The following is a 26492-nucleotide window of genomic DNA, read 5'->3' as shown; positions in this document are numbered from 1 at the left end:
TCCAGGTACCTGAAGGGAGTGAGGGTTTAAGATATCTAAAGAGCGTATGCAAATGAGTCAACATCTCCACTTCGGCAGCTTTGAAGTGAATGACAAATGTGAAGGAGTGAGGTTTCAGTTCACCCCGGTGCACTAAGGGGGTGAGAGGCGGGGAATGGACACGGAAAAGAAGGAGGTAGTGAGAAAATACGGTATAATATTAAAGTCTGTGTGACGGTACCTTGTAGGAGGACTCCTCCGTTTTTTCTGAAGAAGGGACTCCATAGAGGAGGACTGGACATGCTGCAGAAAAGAGACAGAAATCACCACAAAGCATGAGTAAGGCATATTTCATTTCAAACAACTTTACGTGTCCCCAGGAGTGACCAATAATGACTAGTTATAGCTGCTGCTGTCATAATATAACTCCATAATGAAGCTACCGCCAGTTAATCACCACTGCTAGCACCCTCAACATGACAGCCCTGTACAATACTCCACTGGAGAAGCATTTCTCCACATACAGAACATAGCAAGGGGCTTTCAACAAGTCAATTACACTGCGGACTGTGGTCTTCTAGCCACATGAGCAGTCATCGAAAAACACACGCGCCAGCACACACACACACACACACATATGAACATGCACAGACACCACTTTGCTCTGAGAGAGTGTGTGGGTGTGTGATAAGAGTTATCAGTGTCCTAATACTTTTATCTGTACAGCGGGAGGGGATAAGGACTCACTCAGCTCTCTCTGTCTTACTCCCTCTAACACTTTCCCTATAGTATCTCTGTCTCTCGCTTTGTAACCTCTCTCTCCATCTCTTCATCTCATTCAACTGTTGCTCTTTCTCCTCTCTATTCAATTTAATTCAAAGGGCTTTATTGGCAAGGGAAACATATGTTTATATTGCCAAAGCAAGTGAAATGAACAACAAACAAAAGGGAAATAAACAATCAGGAATTAACAGTAAACATTACACTCACAAAATATTTAAAAGAATATAGACATCAGAAATTAACAGCAAACATTAAACTCACAATTTAAAAAAAAATAATACAGACATTTCAAATGTTATATTATTGGCTATGGCAGTGTTGTAACAATGTGCAAATAGTTCAAGTACAAAAGGGAAAATAAATAATATGGGTTGTATTTACGATGGTGTTTGTTCTTCACTGGTTGCCCTTTTCTTGTGGCAACAGGTCACACATCTTGCTGCTGTGGCTGCACACTGTGGTATTTCACCTAACAGACACAGTTGAAGTCGGAAGTTTACATACACCTTAGCCAAATACATTTATACTTAGTTTTTCACAATTTCTGACATTTAATCCTAGTAAAAATTCCCTGTCTTTGGTCAGTTAGGATCACCACTTTATTTTAAGAATGTGAAATGTCAAAATAATAGTAGAGAGAATGATTCATTTCAGTTTTCATTTCTTTCATCACATTCCCAGTGGGTCAGAAGTTTAAATACACTCAATTAGTATTTGGTAGCATTGCCTTTAAATTGTTTAACTTGGGTTAAAAGTTTCGGGTAGCCTTTCACATGATTCCCACAATAAGTTGGGTTAATTTAGGCCCATTCCTCCTGACAGAGCTGGTGTAACTGAGTCAGGTTTGTAGGCCTCCTTGCTTGTGCTTTTTCCATTCTACCCACACGTTTTCTGTGGAATTGAGGTCAGGGCTTTGTGATGGCCACTCCAACAACTTGACTTTGTTGTCCTTAAGCCATTTTGCCGGAACTTTGAAAGTATTCTTGGGATCATTCCTGACTGATGTCTTGAAATGTTGCTTCAATTTATCCACATAATTTTCCTCTCTCATGATGTCATCTATTTTGTGAAGTGCACCAGTCCCTCCTGCAGCAAAGCACCCCCACAACATGATGCTGCCACCCCCGTGCATCACGGTTGGGATGGTGTTCTTCGGCTTGCAAGCCTCCCCCTTTTTCCTCCAAACATAACCATGATCATTATGACCAACCACACTATTTTTGTTTCATCAGACCAGAGGACATTTCTCCAAAAAGTACGATCTTTGTCCCTACGTGCAGTTGCAAACCATAGTCTGGCTTTTTTTATGGCGGTTTTGGAGCAGTGGCTTCTTCCTTGCTGAGCGGCCTTTCAGGTTATGTCGATATAGGACTCATTTTACTGTGGATATAAATACTTTTGGACCTGTTTCCTCCAGCATCTTCACAAGGTCCTTTGCTGTTGTTCTGGGATTGATTTGCACTTTTCGCACCAAAGTACGTTCATCTCTAGGAGACAGAACGTGTCTCCTACCTGAGCGGTATTACGGCTACGTGGTCCCATGGTGTTTATACCTGCATACTATTGTTTGTACAGATGAACGTGGTACCTTCAGGCATTTGGAAATTGCTCCCAAGGATGAACCAGACTTGTGGAGGTCTACAATTGTTTTTCTGAGGTCTTGGCTGATTTCTTTTGATTTTCCCATGATGTCAAACAAAGAGGCACTGAGTTTGAAGGTAGGCCTTGAAATACATCCACAGGTACACCTCCAATTGACTCAAATGATGTGAATTAGCCTATCAGAAGCTTCTAAAGCCATGACATCATTTTCTGGAATTTTCCAAGCTGTTTAAAGGCACAATCAACTTAGTGTATGTAAACTTATGACCCACTGGAATTGTGATACAGTGAATTATAAGTGAAATAATCTGTCTGTAAACAATTGTTGTAAAAAATGACATGTGTTATGCACAAAGTAGATGTCCTAACCGACTTGCCAAAACTATAGTTTGTTAACAAGAAATTTGTGGAGTGGTTGAAAAAACGAGATTTAATGACTCCAACGAAAGTGTATGTAAACTTCCGACTTCAACTGTATGGGAGTTTAATAAGATTGGATTTGTTTTCAACTTTTTTGTTGGTCTGTGTAATCTGAGGGAAATATGTGTCTCTAATATGGTCATAAATTTCTCAGGAGGTTAGGAAGTACAGCTCAGTTTCCACCTCATTTTGTGGGCACCGGGTACAAAGGGATTTGTTATGGAAGGTTTGAGAATCACTCCCTTTTAGGTGGTTGTAGAATTTAAATGCTCTTTTCTGGATTTTGATAATTAGCGAGAATCATCCTAATTCTGCTCTACATGCATTATTTGGTGTTTTACTTTGTACATGGAGGATGTTTTTGCAGAATTCCGCATGCAGATACTCAATATGGTGTTTGTCCCATTTTGGTTGGTGAGTGAACACCAGAACTCACAACCATAAAGGGCAATGGGTTATGTAACTGATTCAAGTATTTTTAGTCAGATCTAATTGGGATGTCAAATTTCATGTTCCTTTTGGTGGCATAGAAGACCCTTCGTTCACAGCTTTGTGGAAGTTACCTGTGGTGCTGATGTTTAGGCCGAGGTAGGTATAGTGTTTATTGTGTGCTCTAGGGCAATGTTGTCTAGAAGGAATTTGTATTCATGGTCCTTGCAACTGGACCTTTTTTGGAACACCATTATTTTTTGTCTTACTGAGATTTACTGTCAGGACCCAAGCATGACAGAATCTGTGCAGAAGATCTAGGTGCTGCTGTAGGCCCTCCTTGGTTGGGGACAGAAGCACCAGATCAACAGTAAACAGTAGACATTTGACTTCAGATTCTAGTAGGGTGAGGCCGGGAGCTTCAGTGCCCTCGCCAATTTGTTGATAGAAATGTAGAAGAAGGTGGGGCACAAGCTGCATCCCTGTCTCACCCCCTGGACATGAGGAAATTTTAACCACACACTTGTTGTTTGTGTACATGGGTTTTTATTATGCTCTCTCTCTCTCTCTCTCTCTGTTTCTCTCTCTGTCTCTCTCTCTGTCTCTCTCTCTCTCTCTCTCTGTCTCTCTCTCTCTCTCTCTCTCTCTCTCTCTCTCTCCATCTCCATCTCTCAGCACAGACATATCCCAGATCAAATCAGATGGTAGTCTGATCTTTGACTGAGCCCTATCTGAGCCATCCATCCTCTCACACAGATAGGGAAACACACTGAGACACACAGGCACAAAAAACACTAACACACACAAACACACACACACGCACACAGATACTAACACACACAAACACACGGACACAGACAGTAACACACACAAACACACACTCCAGACTCCCACACTCTCAAACAGAAAGGCACACACACACACACACACACACACACACACACACACACACACATTCAGACCCTGACACACAGCAGATAGTGGTGACACGGCTAGTCCGTCTCCTCCATGTTAATCTGCTTACTCCATATTAACTAACTAAGCTGTAGAACAAAGAGCAGAGCAAGAAAGCACAAGGCTTGCAGCATGGCGGTCTGCATAGACAGTATATGCCAAAAACGGTGTGTGTGTGTGTACATGTGAGTGAGTGTGTGTGTGTGTGTGTGTGTGTGTGTGTGTGTGTGTGTGTGTGTGTGTGTGTGTGAGTGTGGTTGAGTGTGTGTGTGTTTGTGTGTTTGTACATCACCAGCTTAGACATGCACTTGATGAGTTGCCATTGAAACAAACACGTCTCATTTTGTCTGAGAAAGAGACACGCATCTCATTTAAACTACAGAGAGCGAAAGAGGAGAGAAATTACGTGCTCAACAGGCACCTTAATCAAGCACAGAGCGACCTGCTCCTCCATGTCTTGGTCTGACCTGACAATTTGGGATAATTTAGTAGAGGAGGGGAGAGGGCCATCACCATATCTGCTCCTCCTACACAAGTATGGATATTTTCAATTATAGAACTGTCGGAACACTGACACACACACACACACATACACATATAAGCAAGCACACACTCACTGAGGCAAACAGGCACACACAGACACACAGTCACAAACACACACGCATACAAACACACAGGCACACCCACACACACACACACACGAACACATACACACACATATTTGTTGAGGGATGATTAAAGCATATTTCAGTCTCTCTCACCAGGAGCCTTATGACTAACAGCCTCATTAGCATATCAGTCACCTGGCAACCGAAACTACATTGCCAACTTCCTTTTTCCTGTGTTGGTATTCATGTCTTTGTTTGGAGACATCCAGCTTCTAAACACCACTATGTACCACAGACAAATCAATAGCTGGGGGAAAGTCAGACAACTTTCTCCTCTTCAATGTGATATCATGTTTACCATGTAAAGGGATGAGAGCTCACTCAGTCATGTACACAGATATTCCAGAGCTCGTTTTGACTGGTACAACTCCATCCATGAAAAAACATGAAAAAAATGCCCTATATATGAAATAAATAGATGTGAAAGCAGGCAGATGTTGGGTAAGCAGCAATTTGTCATGAAGATGACATCTTTAGGGCTTTGATTCCTACTCTCTCTGGAGGACAAACATTAACGTATGACCACATTATACAATAACACAGTGTAGTATAAGACTACATTATACAATAACATAGTGTAGTATAAGACTACATTATACAGTAACATAGTGTAGTATAAGACTACATTATACAGTAACATAGTGTAGTGTAAGACTACTTTATACAGTAACATAGTGTAGTATAAACCTACATTATACAGTAACATAGTGTAGTATAAGACTACATTATACAGTAACATAGTGTAGTATAAGACTACATTATACAATAACACAGTGTAGTATAAGACTACATTATACAGTAACATAGTGTAGTATAAGACTACATTATACAGTAACATTGTGTAGTATAGGCCTACATTAAACAGTAACATAGTGTAAAATAAGACTACATTATACAGTAACATAGTGTAGTATAGGCCTACATTAAACAGTATCATAGTGTAATATATGACTACATTAAACAGTAACATAGTGTATTATATGACTACATTAAACAGTAACATAGTGTATTATATGACTACATTATACAGTAACATAGTGTAGTACAGGCCTACATTAAACAGTATCATAGTGTAAAATAAGACTACATTATACAGTAACATAGTGTAATATAGGCCTACATTATACAGTAACATAGTGTAATATAGGCCTACATTATACAGTAACATAGTGTAATATATGACTACATTAAACAGTAACATAGTGTATTATATGACTACATTAAACAGTAACATAGTGTATTATATGACTACATTAAACAGTAACATAGTGTATTATATGACTACATTATACAGTAACATAGTGTGGTATCCGACTGTACTGCACCCTACTTTTTCCCTGCGCCTGAAATAGAGAGGACTATCCATGTTGGCTGTGTGTGTGTGTGTGTGTGTGTGTGTGTGTGTGTGTGTGTGTGTGTGTGTGTGTGTGTGTGTGTGTGTGTGTGTGCGGGGGTGAGTGTGTATGTGTGTGCGGGTGGGCATGTGTGTTTGTGTGTGCGTGCGTGCGCGCCAACTAAACATTGAGCCTACGAACTCTTATCAACTTAACAGCTCCAAAAATATGTCACTTTCTTTGAGACTTAAATAATTGTTATAAATTTGATTAATTGGAAAATATCTACTGAGCCTAGTGTACAATACAGTAGGTGGAGTGATACAGTAGGTGGAATGATACACAGGTGGAGTGATACAGTAGGTGGATGTTAGGTGGAGTGATACAGTAGGTGGATGTTAGGTGGAGTGATACAGTAGGTGGATGTTAGGTGGAGTGATACAGTAGGTGGATGTTAGGTGGAGTGATACAGTAGGTGGAGTGATACTGTAGGTGGAGTGATACAGTAGGTGGAATGATACACTAGGTGGAGTGATACAGTAGGTGGATGTTAGGTGGAGTGATACAGTAGGTGGAGTGATACTGTAGGTGGAGTGATACAGTAGGTGGAATGATACACTAGGTGTAGTGATACAGTAGGTGGATGTTAGGTGGAGTGATACAGTAGGTGGAGTGATACAGTAGGTGGAGTGATACACTAGGCGGAGTGATACAGTAGGTGGAATGATACAGTAGGTGGAGTGATACAGTAGGTGGAGTGATACTGTAGGTGGAGTGATACAGTAGGTGGAGTGATACAGTAGGTGGAGTGATACACCAGGTGGAGTGATACAGTAGGTGGAGTGATACAGTAGGTGGAGTGATACTGTAGGTGGATGTTAGGTGGAGTGATACAGTAGGTGGAGTGATACAGTAGGTGGAGTGATACTGTAGGTGGAATGATACAGTAGGTGGAGTGATACTGTAGATGGAATGATACACTAGGTGGAGTGATACTCATACTGACAGAGGGGTCAAACAGGTGTGAGCAACTTCCTGTTTCCGGTCACAACTTGCAGACTTGTTTACGTGCTGCTGTGCGTTTTGTTGCCGATCTTACTTTGCTACCTGACTACTTCACGGTTTTTACTTTTTCATTACCGTATATTTTGAGTTTTTCCCTCACTCAAATTTTTTCATTCAACTTTTTCACCCGGGAGGTTTTATCTGGACATGGTTCGTCAGGACTTCAAACAGCCGAAGCTAAGTAACATTAACATGATGCCTTCTAATTGCAGTCGTTGTACTTATAATATACAGGAGAACGATCACCTTACGGCGAGGATAGCTGTGCTGCAAGCCCAGCTTCAGACGCAATCGTTAGGCAAGGGAAATTTCAGTGTAGGAAAGGATGAAACACCGTCTGTGCCACCAGTAAGTACAGATAGTAACGTTAGTATAAACCCCCTCGCACGGTCCCCGCAGCCGGACAACTTTCTCATGGCTTCTGGAGGGAAACGCTGTAGGAATGCTCAACCGGTGTCGCTTATTCAGCCGACAGAAACTTTCAATCGGTTCTCCCCATTAAGCGAGTCGGAGTCAGAGGCCGAGCCTTCTCTGGTCTCTGCCCCTCCCGTCACGGGGTATGAGACGCCGAAGCCTCCCACCATTAGCTCTGACAAATTGAAAACCCTAGTCATTGGCGACTCCATTACCCGCAGTATTAGACTTAAAACGAATCATCCAGCGATCATACACTGTTTACCAGGGGGCAGGGCTACCGACGTTAAGGCTAATCTAAAGACGGTGCTGGCTAAAGCTAAAACTGGTGAGTGTAGAGAGTATAGAGATATTGTTATCCACGTCGGCACCAACGATGTTAGGATGAAACAATCAGAGGTCACCAAGTGCAACATAGCTTCAGCGTGTAAATCAGCTAGAAAGATGTGTCGGCATCGATTAATTGTCTCTGGCCCCCTCCCAGTTAGGGGGAGTGATGAGCTCTACAGCAGAGTCTCACAACTCAATCGCTGGTTGAAAACTGTTTTTTTGCCCCTCCCAAAAGATAGAATTTGTAGATAATTGGCCCTCTTTCTGGGACTCACCAACAAACAGGACCAAGCCTGGCCTGCTGAGGAGTGACGGACTCCATCCTAGCTGGAGGGGAGCTCTCATCTTATCTACGAACATAGACAGGGCTCTAACTCTTCTAGATCCACAATGAAATAGGGTGCAGGCCAGGCAGCAGGCTGTTAGCCAGCCTGCCAGCTTAGTGAAGTCTGCCACTAGCACAGTCAGTGTAGTCAGCTCAGCTATCCCCATTGAGACCGTGTCTGTGCCTCGACCTAGGTTGGGCAAAATTAAAGATGGCGGTGTTCGCCTTTGCAATCTCACTAGTATAAAGGCCTCCTCCATCCCTGCCATTATTGAAAGAGATTGTGATACCTCACATCTCAAAATAGGACTACTTAATGTTAGATCCCTCACTTCCAAGGCAGCTATAGACAATTAACTAATCACTGATCATAATCTTGATGTGATTGGCCTGACTGAAACATGGCTTAAGCCTGATGAATTTACTGTGTTAAATGAGGCCTCACCCCCTGGTTACACTAGTGACCATATCCCCCGCGCATCCCGCAAAGGCGGTGGTGTTGCTAACATTTACGATAGCAAATTTCAATTTACAAAAAAAAAACAACAACGACATTTTCGTCTTTTGAGCTTCTAGTCATGAAATCTATGCAGCCTACTCACTCACTTTTTATAGCTACTGTTTACAGGCCTCCTGGGCCATATGCAGCGTTCCTCACTGAGTTCCCTGAATTCCTATCAGACCTTGTAGTCATCGCAGATAATATTCTAATTTTGGGTGACTTTAATATTCACATGGAAAAGTCCACAGACCCACTCCAAAAGGCTTTCGGAGCCTTTTGGAGTGGGTCTCATCGACTCAGTGGGTTTTGTCCAACATGTCTCTGGACCTACTCACTGCCACAGTCATACTCTGGACCTAGTCTTGTCCCATGGAATAAATGTTGTGGATCTTAATGTTTTTCCTCATAATCCTGGACTATCGGACCACCATTTTATTACGTTTGCAATCGCAACAAATAATCTGCTCAGACCCCAACCAAGGAGCATTAAAAGTCGTGCTATAAATTCTCAGATAACCCAAAGATTCCTTGATGCCCTTCCAGATTCCCTCTGTCTGCCCAAGGACGTCAGATGACAAAAATCAGTTAACCACCTAACTGAGGAATTCAATTTAACCTTGCGCAATACCCTAGATGCAGTTGCACCCCTAAAAACTAAAAACATTTGTCATAAGAAACTAGCTCCCTGGTATACAGAAAATACACGAGCTCTGAAGCAAGCTTCCAGAACATTGGAATGGAAATGGCGCCACACCAAACTGGAAGTCTTCCGACTAGCTTGGAAAGACAGTACCGTGCAGTATCGAAGAGCCCTCACTGCTGCTCGATCATCCTATTTTTCCAACTTAATTGAGGAAAATAAGAACAATCCAAAATTTCTTTTTGATACTGTCGCAAAGCTAACTAAAAAGCAGCATTCCCCAAGAGAGGATGGCTCTCACTTCAGCAGTAATGAATTCATGAACTTCTTTGAGGAAAAGATCATGATCATTAGAAAGCAAATTACGGACTCCTCTTTAAATCTGGGTGATCCTCCAAAGCTCCGTTGTGCTGAGTCTGCACAACTCTGCCAGGACCTCGGATCAAGGGAGACATTAAAGTGTTTTAGAACTATATCTCTTGACACAATGATGAAAATAATCATGGCCTCTAAACCTTCTAGCTGCATACTGGACCCTATTCCAACTAAACTACTGAAATCGCTTCTTTTGGTGCTTGGCCCTCCAATGTTGAACATAATAAACGGCTCTCTATCCACCGGATGTGTACCAAACTCACTAAAAGTGGCAGTAATAAAGCCTCTCTTGAAAAAGCCAAATCTTGACCCAGAAATTATAAAAAACTATCGGTCTATATCGAATCTTCCATTCCTCTCAAAAAAAATTGAAAAAGCTGTTGCGCAGCAACTCACTGCCTCCCTGAAGACAAACAATGTATACAAAACGCTTCAGTCTGGTTTTAGACCCCATCATAGCACTGAGACTGCACTTGTGAAAGTGGTCAATTACCTTTTAATGACGTCAGACCGAGACTCTGCATCTGTCCTCGTGCTCCTAGTTCTTAGTGCTGCTTTTGATACCATCGATCACCACATTCTTTTGGAGAGATTGGAAACCCAAATTGGTCTACATGGACAAGTTCTGGCCTGGCTTAGATCTATCTGTTGGAAAGATATCAGTTTGTCTCTGTGAATGGTTTGTCCTCTGACAAATCAACTATAAATTTCGGTGTTCCTCAAGGTTCCGTTTTAGGACCACTATTGTTTTCACTATATATTTTACCTCTTGGGGATGTCATTCAAAAACATAATGTTAAATTTCACTGCTATGCGGATGACACACAGCTGTACATTTCAATGAAACATGGTGAAGCCCCAAAATTGCCCTCGCTAGAAGCCTGTGTCTCAGACATAAGGAAGTGGATGGCTGCCAACGTTCTACTTTTAAACTCGGACAAAACAGAGATGCTTGTTCTAGGTCCCAAGAAACAAAGAGATCTTCTGTTGAATCTGACAATTAATCTGGATGGTTGTCTAGTCGTCTCAAATAAAACTGTGAAGGACCTCGGCGTTACTCTGGACCCAGATCTCTCTTTTGAAGAACATATCAAGACTGTTTCAAGGACAGCTTTTTCCATCTACGTAACATTGCAAACCTCAGAAACTTTCTGTCCAAAAATGACGCAGAAAAATTAATCCATGCCTTTGTTACTTCTAGGTTGGACTACTGTAATGCTCTACTTTCCGGCTACCCGGATAAATCACTAAATAAACTTCAGTTAGTGCTAAATACGGCTGCTAGAATCCTGACTAGAACCCAAAAAATGTATCATATTACTCCAGTGCTAGCCTCCCTACACTGGCTTCCTGTTAAGGCAAGGGCTGATTTCAAGGTTTTACTGCTAACCTACAAAGCATTACATGGGCTTGCTCCTACCTATCTTTCCGATTTGGTCCTGCCGTACATACCTACACGTACGCTACGGTCACAAGACGCGGGCCTCCTAATTGTTCCTAGAATTTCTAAGCAAACAGCTGGAGGCAGGGCTTTCTCCTATAGAGCTCCATTTTTATGGAATAGTCTGCCTACCCATGTGAGAGACACAGACTCAGTCTCAACCTTTAAGTCTTTACTGAAGACATATCTCTTCAGTAGGTCCTATGATTAAGTGTAGTCTGGCCCACGGGTGTGAAGGTGAACGGAAAGGCTGGAGCAACGAACCGCCCTTGCTGTCTCTGCCTGGCCGGTTTCCCCTCTCTCCACTGGGATTCTCTGCCTCTACCCCTATTACAGGGGCTGGGTCACTGGCTTACTGGTGTTCTTCCATGCCGTCCCTGGGAGGAGTGCGTCACTTGAGTGGGTTGAGTCACTGACGTGGTCTTCCTGTCTGGGTTGGCACCCCCCTTGGGTTGTGCCGTGGCGGAGATCTTTGTGGGCTATACTCGGCCTTGTCTCGGGATGGTAAGTTGGTGATTGGAGATATCCCTCCAGTGGTGTGGGGGCTGTGCTTTGGCAAAGTGGGTGGGGTTATATCCTACCTGTTTGGCCCTGTCCGGGGGTTTCATTGGATGGGGCCACAGTGTCTCCTGACCCCTCCTGTCTCAGCCTCCAGTATTTATGCTGCAGTAGTTTATGTGTCGGGGGGCTAGAGTCAGTCTGTCACATCTGGAGTATTTCTCTTGTCTTTTCCGGTGTCCTGTGTGAATTTAAATATGCTCTCTCTAATTCTCTCTTTCTCTCTTTCTTTCTCTCTCTCTCTCGGAGGACCTGAGCCCTAGGAACATGCCTCAGGACTACCTGGCTTGATGACTCCTTGCTGTCCCCAGTTCACCTAGCCGTGCTGCTGCTCCAGTTCCAACTGTTCTGCCTGCGGCTATGGAACCCTGACCTGTTCACCGGACGTGCTACCTGTCCCAGACCTGCTGTCCCAGACCTGCTGGAACCCTGACCTGTTCACCGGACGTGCTACCTGTCCCAGACCTGCTGTTTTCAACTCTCTAGAGACAGCAGGAGCGGTAGAGATACTCTCAAAGATCGGCTATGAAAAAGCCAACTGACACTTACTCTTGTGTTACTGACTTGTTGCACCCTCGACAACTACTATGATTATTATTATTTGACCATGCTGGTCATTTATGAACATTTGAATATCTTGGCCATGTGCTGTTATAATCTCCACCCGGCACAGCCAGAAGAGGACTGGCCACCCCTCATAGCCTGGTTCCTCTCTAGGTTTCTTCCTAGGTTTTGGCCTTTCTATGGAGTTTTTCCTAGCCACTGTGCTTCTACACCTGCATTGCTTGCTTTTTGGGGTTTTAGGCTGGGTTTCTGTACAGCACTTTGAGATATCAGCCGATGTAAGAAGGGCTATATAAATAAATTTGATTTGATACAGTAGGTGGAGTGATACAGTAGGTGGAGTGATACTGTAGGTGGATGTTAGGTGGAGTGATACAGTAGGTGGAGTGATACAGTCGGTGGAGTAATACAGTAGGTGGAGTGATACTGTAGGTGGAGTGATACAGTAGGTGGAGTGATACTCTAGGTGGAGTGATACAGTAGGTGGAGTGATACAGTAGGTGGAGTGATACTGTAGGTGGAGTGATACTGTAGGTGGAGTGATACAGTAGGTGGATGTTAGGTGGAGTGATACAGTAGGTGGATGTTAGGTGTAGTGATACAGTAGGTGGAGTGATACAGTAGGTGGATGTTAGGTGTAGTGATACAGTAGGTGGAGTGGTGGATGTTAGGTGGAGTGATACAGTAGGTGAAGTGATACAGTAGGTGGATGTTAGGTGCAGTGATACAGTAGGTGGAGTGATACAGTAGGTGGATGTTAGGTAAAGTGATACAGTAGGTGGAGTGATCACCTAAAACCAGTAATGAATAAAAAAAATATCACAACCCCAGAGAAGAAGAGTTGATCTAGTTACCTAGTCGGCTTGTTGTGTGTTCTATTCGAGATAAATGTTCCTCTCGAGGCGCATTCAGGCGCCTCAGGGAGGGAAACCTTCATTGAAGTTACAAAGTCCTTAGGGAGGGAAACCTGAATTCAAGTTACGAGCGCCTTAGGGAGGGAAACCTGCATTCAAGTTACGAGCGCCTTAGGGAGGGGAACCTGAATTCAAGTTACGAACGCCTTAGGGAGAGAAACCTGCATTGAAGTTACAAGTGCCATAGGGAGGGGAACTTGCATTCTGACAAGCAGTCAACGCACAACAATTCTAGGGCGAGCCTAGCTTTCCATTCCTACTTTATTTATTTCTCAACTCTTAAATATGCGCAAACAACACGATTTTAAACTCAGATTTTTTAGCAGCATCATGATTAAGCAGGTTACCGCTCCGCAATTTGCTGTGAGGTCATAGCGCAAGACGTATAATAAGAACTGGAGACTGTGTCCAAAATGTCCGCCGGTTGTTTTCAAGGTAATCTACTCACGTTCACATACGCCCATTCATGGACTGCCTATATCCGGATTGTATCTGGTTTATACGGACCAATATCACATGCGCACTAGCACTCAATGTGCACAGGGTGCAGCGTGAGCAGCGACGACGTCATCACATCATCCAAAAACATGGCAGTTATTGGTTGTGATTGACGGAACAAAAATCTGCCTCAGTGACAATGATTTTTATTTCTTATTTTTTTAATTTTTCCTTTATTTAACAAGTCAGTTAAGAACAACTTCTTATTTTCAATGACAGCCTAGGAACAGTCGGTTAACTGCCTTGTTCAGGGGCAGAACAACAGATTTATACCATGTTAGCTCACGGATTCCATCTCGCAACCTTTCGGTTCCTAGTCCGACGCTCTAACCACTAGGCTACCTATTACTTGAATAATGTAAAGGATTTTTTGTGCACAAAGTTGAACCTATGAACTTCCAAATCTGACTTCTCTATGTGGCCGTGCACAGAAATGGTCATTCTGGGCCGGGCGTCAGTTAAACTGCAGTACTGAAGCAAAACTGTAGGAGCAGTGGAAACAGTGCTTCTAGACTGGAACCATGGCCCCTTGGTGCATAGTGGAAAGGAGGGCTAAATCTAACACGGGTCAATTGTAGGGTAACTTGGGGTAAAATGCCACTATACCTCGAACATTTTTGTGACATTGTTACATATGGCATTTTTAGCTGAGAAAGGCCAGTGGAAGTCTTGGGGGGAAAGTGTGGCATGAAGTGGTTTCTGTAAGTGCAGGCAGGGGTGTGTTACACCGTGTAGTAGGTTTAACCCAGTTACCCTAACAGGTAGGCCTAAATTATATTCACTGTATTTATTGATTTTTTGGGGGACATAAAATGTATCAATAGGATGCTAACTACCGTAAATTCCGGACTATAAGCCGCAACTTTTTTCCCAGTTTTGAACCTCGCGTCTTAAACAATGACGCGGCTAATATATGGATTTTTCCTGCTTTCAATTTTTTTTTTTCTCAAAAAAACACATTCTGTGACGTGCTCAGTTTTTTGGCGGCATGAAGCTTTCATTAGACCAATGAAATTGCCGAACGGGTTAAGGTCAAACAACTTTTTTTTTACTGTTTAGATTAAATTGAGCGCTCTCAAACTTCCCATCATTCTGATTACGGTAGTCATTTTGTCACCCTCATCATGGCAAAGACACGGAGAAATGCATATGATGCAGCTTTCAAGTTGAAGGCGATTGATCTGGCTGTTGGAAAAAGAAATAGAGCTGCTGCACGGGAGCTTGGTCTTAATGAGTCGATGATAAGACGTTGGAAACAGCAGCGTGAGTAATTGACTCAGTGCAAAAAGACAACTAAAGCTTACTGCTCATTTTTTTCGTTAAAGCCTATTTATTTTTGTTACAAGCCGTGTTTCGTTAAAGCCAATTTATTTTTGTTACAAGCCGTGTTTCGTTAAAGCCTGTGTAAAGTGAATTTGTTTCAATGTACCGGTAGGCACCTGTGGCTTATAGAAATGTGCGGCTTATTTAAGTTCAAAATAATAAAAAAATAAAACAATTCAGTGGGTGCGGCTTATATTCAGGTGCGCTTAATAGTCCGGAAATTATGGTAGTTAAAATATGACATTTGGGATCTAGCTAATGATTAGCCCAATAGAGTAAATGCAGAGAGGCAACCCCATACTTCAGCCTATTTATGTATAGCCACTACACTGCATCAGTTGGGCTACAGGTGCTAATACGTATTGCTAATAGCATACCTGATAATATAGGCTATATAAATGGACCAACATGTTAAAATAATTTTACCAATATGTCATTGGGCTCATTTCTGTAGGTGGAAATCATATTTAGATGGTATCAGCATCATTTTATTTTCATTTTCATTCAATTTGGAGTAGTATGCCCTTTTAAAAAGTCACCAAAACTGAGCTTTTCAGTCCTTCTACATAAAAATTAGACCCCCAAAACAAGGGGGGAGGGACCTCTCCTTTAATACCCCCCGTCCCGTCCCGAGTGGTGTCGGGTTACCGCCCAGGTATTAGCATGCCTGGTGTCAGTGGAGCCCAGCGTCTTGTTCACATCAGCTGTGTGGATGGACAAATTCAAACACTTACAGCTAAAACACGGACAGCTAAAACACGGACAGCTCAAACACGGACAGCTAAAACACGGACAGCTCAAACACGGACAGCTAAAACACGGACAGCTCAAACATTTACAGCTCAAACACTTACAGCTCAAACACTTACAGCTCAAACACGTACAGCTAAAACACGGACAGCTCAAACACGTACAGCTCAAACACGGACAGCTCAAACACTTACAGCTAAAACACTTACAGCTCAAACACGGACAGCTCAAACACTTACAGCTAAAACACGGACAGCTCAAACACTTACAGCTCAAACACTTACAGCTAAAACACGGACAGCTCAAACACTTACAGCTAAAACACGGACAGCTTAAACACTTACAGCTAAAACACGGACAGCTCAAACACGGACAGCTCAAACACGGACAGCTAAAACACGGACAGCTCAAACACGGACAGCTCAAACACGGACAGCTCAACACAGACAGCTCTTTTCACTCCTCCTTTTTCACTTTGTTCTCTTTTTCCTCCCTCGCTATATAAACTCTGCAGCATAAACAACATACACCGAGATAGCTAGTATCTGTGGTCTGTAATCGGCAAACTAATATGTGTTTATTTTTAGGTTTTCTGTTTTCTGTACACAGACAGAAATAAACCCTGGGTTGACCATAACTTCGGCTTCACCTTTAAGAAGGAGTTTGGTTGTATGGTTGGTCAGATGTTAATAACTTCTTCTCTAACTGTACTTCAGCTGTGGAACTGAACTGCAAACCCAGTCGGAGCTTTACTAACTCAGTATCTTGGCTAAAGTTTGTAGCCTGGTTGGACTTTCTTCTGTAGGGCAACAACAACAACAACAACAACACAGAGCTGGGTTTAAAGGGATAAAGTGACTGAAGACGGTGTTGAACCAGAAGCTTCACACATGGAAACAGCTGTTAGTGTTTTGATGGAAGTGACCCTACACCTGTTTTCAATTCAGTAGCCTTTGAAGCACGTCTAAGACGTGGAGGTGTGTGTGTGTACATTTGTGCATCTCAGGATCCAGCCCTAAGTCTTCAGACACACTATTAAAAGAAGTGAAACTGTGATGGGAAGTTGTGGACACTGCTCTGGTGTTGAATCACTATTAGTGATGGGAAGTTGTGGACACTGCTCTGGTGTTGAATCACTATGAGTGATGGGAAGTTGTGGACACTGCTCTGGTGTTGAATCACTATTAGTGATGGGAAGTTGTGGACACTGCTCTGGTGTTGAATCACTATGAGTGATGGGAAGTTGTGGACACTGCTCTGGTGTTGAATCACTATGAGTGATGGGAAGTTGTGGACACTGCTCTGGTGTTGAATCACTATTTAATGATGGGAAGTTGTGGACACTGCTCTGTTTTTGAATCACTATTTAATGATGGGAAGTTCAGCTCTTTTTACTGACTCTGATCTTTTTGAGTTGTTCAGTCGAAAGAACGAATCTTTCGACTCATTTAGTTCATTTGAGTGATTACTGCCCAGAGCATCCAGGAACACTTAGGGGCGAACGACGAACTGAAAACTCGAAAGAGTCATGATTCTACGAGCCTCTCGTTCACATGTCATTCACCATAGGGTGCTTATTGTAGCAGTCATTTGTTTGAATGAGACTGGTAAACGTGTGTTTAAACAATGTAAATGTGTTGATTGCTAGGCAAACAAATACGATTATTTCTTGATACATTTGAAACAAGGTCTAGTTGTGGTCGCTACCGGACTAGATTGTGATCTCATGCATCGCTTGATTGCCGTGAGGGTGATAATGTAACGGCCGTCGAAGGGAGTAGACCAAGGCGCAGCGTGGTGAGTGCTCATCATTAACTTTTAATAGAACACTTCCAACAAAACAAGAAAACGAACGACAGCCAAACAGTTCTGTCAGGAACATCAACTAAGCATAAAGTAACCACCCACAAAACCCAAAGGAAAACAGGCTGCCTAAGTATGGCTCCCAATCAGAGACAATGATATACAGCTGTCCCTGATTGAGAACCATACCCTGCCAAAACAAAGAAATACAAAACATAGAAAAAAGGACATAGAATGCCCACCCTAGTCACACCCTGGCCTAACCAAAATAGAGAATAAAACCCTCTCTATGGCCAGGGCGTGACAGATAAGCACAGTTGTTCGCGAACTGCAGCCTCCCCAGACCATTCGTTCTGGAGTATGATGACCAGAGGCTGTGTGTGTTTTGGTTCTACAAAGCTGTGTCTATTATAATATTCAATCATCATTGCAGTCATTCTTGCAACATGTGATAAAATATCAGTTCTAAACATGTATTTTTCTCCTCTGTGCTCATGATCTATATTCCTGCAGACATTGTGACAGACAGTTGACGGTTGGAGCACGACTCTGGAACCAGATGAGTATGTATCAATCCTGCTGGAGGACTCATTGCAGCCAGTACTAGCAGGTCAACTGAACGACTCTTGAGTTTGTAAAAAGAGTTCTTAAAAAATAACAAATTGTTCCCAAACTGCACACCACTAGTCAGTAAGTACTATGTCTGGGATGAGGAGAGTGGGAGAGGGGTTTAATGGCGTAGAGCAGAGTGGAGCTAGAGAGTGCAGCACTAACGTGTGTACACCGCGGGACGCCAGTGAGCACAGCATTCTTTGTTTGTGTTTTTATGAAAAACACATGGGCTTCTGGCACAAGCCTCTCCTTCCCTCTCTCTCTCTCTCTCTCTCTCCTCCCTTCCTCCGTCCATCCCTCCCTTCCTCCCTCAGTTTCTGTCCTTCTCTCAAACTTGCTCTCTCTTATCAAAACCTATCTCTATAATGCTTTCATTTTCCCTCCTTTCCCCCCCTCTCTGCAACGCTTTCCTTTCTTCCTCTGTCTCTCTCTCTTTTTCTCTCTCTTTTTCTCTCTCTCTCGCTCTCTATCTCACATTCTCTCTCTCCCTGAGTCTCTCTCTGTCCCTCTAATCTCTTGCTACCTCCCCATCTCTGTCTCTGTCTCTCTCTCTCTCTCTCTCTCTCTCTCTGTCTCTCTCTGTCCCTCTCTACTTTTTTGCTACCTCTCTCTCTTTATCTCTCTCTCTCTTTATATATATATATCTTTATTTCTCTCTCTATATATATCTCTCTCTCTCTCCCTCATCCCTCTCTCCTTCTCTCCTAGCCTTTCTTTAATCTTTTACTCTGTGTGACCAGCTGGGGTTCTACAACACACACCAAACACACACACACACACCACACACACACACACACACACACACACACACACACACACACACACACACACACACACACACACACACACACACACACACACGAACACCACACACGCACACCACACACGCACACGCACGCACGCACACACACACAAACTTCTACCAAATCAGATTGTGTTCCCATCTTGACTGTAATCGTTCCACTCCACTTTACTCCACTCGATGAAGGCAACAGGCCCTTTCACTTGATTCCCATAATCTCCTTTTCAATCCTATTGCCTACCATTTTCCCTCGCTGCCCCACACCTTACGGGCACTAGCTAATCTAAGGGCCTGCTGGTGCCAGGGACTCCTGCAACACTCCCTTTCTCTAGTTTCATTTCTGATCCGGCAAACTACGAAGACGCCCCATTATTATTTCTTATTGACAATCAGAGGAAGGAATTTCAGAGAGAGAGAGACAGGGGAATGTGGAGGAGGGAGAGAGAGAGAGAGAGGAAGAGAGAAAGATACAAAAAGACAGAGATTGGGGGTGGGAGGGCGAGAGAGAGGAGAAACTCCCTCTAGTGAAGTGCTTCTTTTGATATCTAGATAGACAGTGAGTGTGTTTCTCTCCTCTCCTCTGCTCTCCTCCCCTCTTCTCTCTCTCCTCTCCTCTGCTCTCCTCCCTCTCTCTCTCCATCTAAAATTAATCTCCTCCAGCGAGTGGCCCTCCACTTGTCATCTCCCATAATTCATGCTTCTATGGCTTCTCATGAACACGCATAAAAGCAGGTAGCTAACGACACACACACACAACCCCAGAATAGGCTCCAAGCCATCTGCTGTTGCCATGGTGAGCCCATGTGTTGCCTTGACGATGGCGTATTTCGCGTGCTAATGGCCCGTCCTTTTGCCAGGTAACAAATCGCTGCGGTGATGCAACCACACCTGTCTCTCCCTTGGTTATGAGTTGCCATGGAGGTGTCGCTGTTGCCGTAGTAACGGCGGCTCTAATCACCCGGGAAGGGCAAACGCTCAGCAGAGAGCCTCAGCCAGACCAGCTGTTCAGTATGGAGCGGAGGAGAGGGAAAGAAGGAGCGAGAGGGAGAGAGAGAGAGAGGGAGGGAGAGAAGGAGAGGGAGAGATACAGAGAGAGAGAGAGAGAGAGAGAGAGAGAGAGAGAGAGAGAGAGAGAGAGAGAGGAATCTAGCCCTGTCTGTGCCCGCGTGAAGTAGCAGTACAGAGTAGCCTCTCGCTTTCTTTCTTGCTTTCTCATTTTATCTCTCTCTCTCTGTTATTATTTTTCTCCATTTCAGTCAATGCTGGCATGCTCTAAACCTGCTGTACTAACTGTCCTTGAAAACACACACACTATAAACACAAGCAAATTAAAAACTGTTTTGTGCGTGTTTGTGTGAGTGTGCATGCTTGCGTGTGTGCATGTGTTTGTGTCAGCGTGTTTGTGTGCATGCATGTGTGTGCATCAGTGTGTGTGTGTTTGTGTCAGCATGTGTGTGTATGAGCGTGCTGAGTAAAAGACGGCTATAAAAAGCAGCATTCTGCTCCAAGCCCCAGTGGCCAAATTAACACTTTATTACAGCCTCTACCACAGAGACATACCATCTGGACAGGGAGGGAGGGAGGGAGGGAGGGAGGGAGGGAGGGAGGGAGGGAGGGAGGGAGGGAGGGAGTTGGAAAGGAAAATGGAGGGAAAGAGATAGGGGAAAGGAGTGAGATAGAAACATCATGACATCATGACATCATGCAAGACTCAAATAGTGAAACTCAAACTATCTCTAGCTCGTCCTCTCGCTCACCTCTTCTTCCCCCTCCCCTCTCTCCTCTTCCTCCCCTCTCTCCTCTTCCTCCTCCTCTCTCTCTCCTCTTCCTCCTTCTCCCCCCTCTCTCCTCTTCCTCCTCCTCCCCCCTCTCTCCTCTTCCTCCTCCCTCTCTCTTCTTCCTCCCCATCTCTCCTCTTCTTCCTCCTCCTCCCCTCTCTCCTCTTCGTCCAATCTTCCTCCCCCTCCCCTCTCTCTCATCTTCCTCTTCCTCCTCCTCCCCTCTCTCTCCTCTTCCTCTTCCTCCCCCCTCTCTCCTCTTCCTCCAATCTTCCTCCTCCTCCCCTCTCTCTCCACTTCCTCCTCCTCCCCTCTCTCTCCTCTTCTTCCCCTCTCTCCTCTTCCTCCCCTCTCTCCTCTTCCTCCTCCTCCTCCCCTCTCTCTCCTCTTCCTCCTCCCTCTCTCCTCTTCCTCCTCCCCCCTACCTCTCCTCTTCTTCCTCCTCCTCCGCCCTCTCTCCTCTTCCTCCCCCTCTCTCCTCTTCCTCCCCTTTCTCTCCTCTTCCTCCAATCTTCCTCCCCTCTCTCCTCTTCCTCTCCTCTCTCTCCTCTTCCTCCTCCTCCCCCCTCTCTTCTCTTCCTCCTCCCCCCTCTCTCCTCTTCCTCCTCCTCCCCCCTCCCCCTCTCTCCTCTTCCATCTCTCATTTTCCTCCCCATCTCTCCTCTTCCTCCCTATCTCTCCTCTTCTTCCTCTTCCTCCCCCCTCTCTCCTATTCCTCCCCTATCTCTCCTCTTCCTCCAATCTTCCTCCCCCTCCCCTCTCTCTCCACTTCCTCCTCCTCCCCTCTCTCTCCACTTCCTCCTCCTCCCCTCTCTCTCCTCTTCTTCCCCTCTCTCCTCTTCCTCCCCTCTCTCCTCTTCCTCCTCCTCCTCCCCTCTCTCTCCTCTTCCTCCTCCCTCTCTCCTCTTCCTCCTCCCCCCTACCTCTCCTCTTCTTCCTCCTCCTCCGCCCTCTCTCCTCTTCCTCCCCCTCTCTCCTCTTCCTCCCCTTTCTCTCCTCTTCCTCCAATCTTCCTCCCCTCTCTCCTCTTCCTCTCCTCTCTCTCCACTTCCTCCTCCTCCCCCTCTCTTCTCTTCCTCCTCCCCCCTCTCTCCTCTTCCTCCTCCTCCCCCCTCTCTCCTCTTCCATCTCTCATTTTCCTCCCCATCTCTCCTCTTCCTCCCTATCTCTCCTCTTCTTCCTCTTCCTCCCCCCTCTCTCCTATTCCTCCCCTATCTCTCCTCTTCCTCCAATCTTCCTCCCCCTCCCCTCTCTCTCCTCCTCCCCTCTCTCTCCTCTTCCTCCCCTCTCTCTCCTCCCTCTCTCTCCTCTTTTTCCTCCTCTTCTCTCTCTCATCTTCCTCTCCACTCACTCCTCTTCCTCCTACTCCTCCCTCTCTCTTCTCTTCCTCCATCTCTCCTCTTCGCATTTTACCTTTGATATGTTCGCATTTTACCTTTGATATGCCTGGGGTGAGGTCTTTATGTATCTTAGTATAGGGGATGTTCTAGTATAGGGGATGTCCTAGTATAGGGGATGTTCTAGTATAGGGGATGTTCTAGTATAGGGGATGTTCTAGTATACGGGATGTTCTAGTATAGGGGATGTTCTGGTATAGGGGTTGTTCTAGTATAGGGGATGTCCTAATATAGGGGATGTTCTAGTATAGGGGATGTTCTAGTATAGGGGATGTCCTAGTATAGGGGATGTCCTAGTATAGGGGATGTTCTAGTATAGGGGATGTCCTAGTATAGGGGATGTCCTAGTATAGGGGATGTTTTAGTATAGGGGATGTTTTAGTATAGGGGATGTTCTAGTATAGGGGATGTCCTTGTATGGAGTGATGTGATAGTTCAAACTGTGTGTAGCAGCCTCTTCACTGATGGAAATACATTTGTATGGTCATCCTTATCGGTCTGTAGGTTCATTTACATATTTTAGTGTAATTAAATTGGCAAGTGTGTACAGTATATTGGTTAAGTGTCGTATTTATCACATGCGTACAGCATGCAGATACAGAGGCTTTGAGCGAAAACATCTGTCAGACAGTGAGAGCTACTGCTACATCGTCTCAAACGGTAACGGATGACTGCATCGGTAACAGATGGCAGACACCATCATCGGTAACGGAAGGCAGGCTTCATCATCGGTAACGGAAGACAGGCTTCATCATCGGTAACAGAAGACAGACTTCATCATCAGTAACAGAAGGCAGGCTTCATCATCGGTAACAGAAGGCAGGCTTCATCATCGGTAACAGATGGCAGGCTTCATCATCGGTAACAGATGGCAGGCTTCATCATCAGTAACAGAAGGCAGGCTTTATCATCGGTAACAGAAGGCAGGGTTCATCATGGGCAACAGAAGGCAGGCTTCATCATGGGCAACAGAAGGCAGGCAACGCAAGGCAGGCTTCATCAGCGCGTCACACACCACTTTTCAATGAGCTAGAGGCAGTATTCATTTTGAAAACATATAGCTACTTAATTGTTTGAATGTTTTACTACATATTATGAGGCATGTTTTACCTTGCTTCCAAGTAGCCTAGGCAAAATCACACCATATCTGTGGAGACAATTATTTTAGGTCAACTTTCTTTCACTGTCCTGTAGCCAAAGGCACAATCCTAGTCATGTTAACAACACCATCCTAGTCATATTAACAACACCATCCTAGTCATGTTAACAACACCATCCTAGTCATATTAACAACACCATCCTAGTCATATTAACAACACCATCCTAGTCATGTTAACAACACCATCCTAGTCATGTTAACAACACCATCCCAGTCATATTAACAACACCATCCCAGTCATGTTAACAACACCATCCTAGTCATATTAACAACACCATCCTAGTCATATTAATAACACCATCCTAGTCATGTTAACAACACCATCCTAGTCATGTTAACAACACCATCCTAGTCATGTTAACAACACCATCCTAGTCATGTTAACAACACCATCCTAGTCATGTTAACAACACCATCCTAGTCATGTTAACAACACCATCCTAGTCATGTTAACAACACCATCCTAGTCATATTAACAACACCATCCTAGTCATAGTAACAACACCATCCTAGTCATGTTAACAACACCATCCTAGTCATATTAACAACACCATCCTAGTCATATTAATAACACCATCCTAGTCATGTTAACAACACCATCCTAGTCATGTTAACAACACCATCCTAGTCATATTAATAACACCATCCTAGTCATGTTAACAACACCATCCTAGTCATATTAACAACACCATCCTAGTCATGTTAACAACACCATCCTAGTCATATTAACAACACCATCCTAGTCATGTTAACAACACCATCCTAGTCATATTAACAACACCATCCTAGTCATGTTAACAACACCATCCTAGTCATGTTAACAACACCATCCTAGTCATATTAACAACACCATCCTAGTCATGTTAACAACACCATCCTAGTCATGTTAACAACACCATCCTAGTCATGTTAACAACACCATCCTAGTCATGTTAACAACACCATCCTAGTCATATTAACAACACCATCCTAGTCATATTAACAACACCATCCTAGTCATATTAACAACACCATCCTAGTCATGTTAACAACACCATCCTAGTCATGTTAACAACACCATCCTAGTCATATTAACAACACCATCCTAGTCATGTTAACAACACCATCCTAGTCATATTAACAACACCATCCTAGTCATGTTAACAACACCATCCTAGTCGTATTGTCACGTCCTGACCCTAGTAAGATGTCATTTTCTATAGTAGAGTAGGTCAGGGCGTGACAGGGGGTGTTTTGGGTTTATCTATGTTTTCTATATCTATGTTTCAGTTCTAGTTTTTCTATTTCTATGTTGGGGTTGTGTGGGTTGATCTCCAATTGGAGGCAGCTGATCCTCGTTGCCTCTGATTGGAGATCATATTTAAGTCGGGGTTTTTCATCCTGGGTTTTTGTGGGTAGTTGTTTTCTGTTTAGTGTATGTCACTGACGGAACTGTTGTCGGTCGTTATGTTGTTTTGTTTAAATATATTCATTAAAAGTAAATATGAGCACTTCACACACCGCACCTCGGTCTCCTTTAGACGACCCACGTTACACATATTAACAACCCCATCCTAGTCATGTTAACAACACCATCCTAGTCATGTTAACAACACCATCCTAGTCATATTAACAACACCATCCTAGTCATGTTAACAACACCATCCTAGTCATATTAACAACACCATCCTAGTTATATTAACAACACCATCCTAGTCATGTTAACAACACCATCCCAGTCATTTTAACAACACCATCCCAGTCCTGTTAACAACACCATCCTAGTCATGTTAACAACACCATCGTAGTCATGTTAACAACACCATCCTAGTCATATTAACAACACCATCCTAGTCATATTAACAACACCATCCTAGTCATATTAACAACACCATCCTAGTCATGTTAACAACACCATCCTAGTCATGTTAACAACACCATCCTAGTCATATTAACAACACCATCCTAGTCATGTTAACAACACCATCCTAGTCATGTTAACAACACCATCCTAGTCATATTAACAACACCATCCCAGTCATGTTAACAACACCATCCTAGTCATATTAACAACACCATCCCAGTCATTTTAACAACACCATCCTAGTCATATTAACAACACCATCCTAGTCATATTAACAACACCATCCTAGTCATATTAACAACACCATCCTAGTTAACAACACCATCCTAGTCATATTAACAACACCATCCTAGTCATATTAACAACACCATCCTAGTCATGTTAACAACACCATCCTAGTCATATTAACAACACCATCCTAGTCATATTAACAACACCATCCTAGTCATATTAACAACACCATCCTAGTCATATTAACAACACCATCCTAGTCATGTTAACAACACCATCCTAGTCATGTTAACAACACCATCCTAGTCATATTAACAACACCATCCTAGTCATATTAACAACACCATCCTAGTCATATTAACAACACCATCCTAGTCATATTAACAACACCATCCTAGTCATATTAACAACACCATCCTAGTCATATTAACAACACCATCCTAGTCATATTAACAACACCATCCTAGTCATATTAACAACACCATCCTAGTCATATTAACAACACCATCCTAGTCATGTTAACAACACCATCCTAGTCATGTTAACAACACCATCCTAGTCATATTAACAACACCATCCTAGTCATATTAACAACACCATCCTAGTCATGTTAACAACACCATCCTAGTCATATTAACAACACCATCCTAGTCATATTAACAACACCATCCTAGTCATGTTAACAACACCATCCTAGTCATGTTAACAACACCATCCTAGTCATATTAACAACACCATCCTAGTCATGTTAACAACACCATCCTAGTCATATTAACAACACCATCCTAGTCATATTAACAACACCATCCTAGTCCTGTTAACAACACCATCCTAGTCATGTTAACAACACCATCCTAGTCATATTAACAACACCATCCTAGTCATATTAACAACACCATCCTAGTCATATTAACAACACCATCCTAGTCATGTTAACAACACCATCCTAGTCATATTAACAACACCATCCTAGTCATATTAACAACACCATCCTAGTCA

At 43.6% G+C, this 26492-nt stretch overlaps 1 protein-coding gene across 2 annotated transcripts in view; it reads right to left on the bottom strand.

Moving 5' to 3' along the window:
• LOC106611366 (forkhead box protein N3) overlaps nt 1-26492 on the bottom strand; it is a 222359-nt gene that overhangs the window by 66842 nt on the left and 129025 nt on the right. For both annotated transcript variants that reach the window (XM_045723679.2, XM_014211522.3), the window contains exon 4: nt 221-282. In XM_045723679.2, coding sequence (XP_045579635.1) covers nt 221-282 — 62 coding nt within the window. The remainder of the gene's footprint in view (nt 1-220; nt 283-26492) is intronic.

Source organism: Salmo salar, chromosome 09 (genome assembly GCF_965601325.2).
Source record: "Salmo salar chromosome 09, fSalSal1, whole genome shotgun sequence".
NCBI lineage: Eukaryota > Metazoa > Chordata > Actinopteri > Salmoniformes > Salmonidae > Salmo > Salmo salar.
This window is presented reverse-complemented; position numbering and strand designations above follow the sequence as displayed.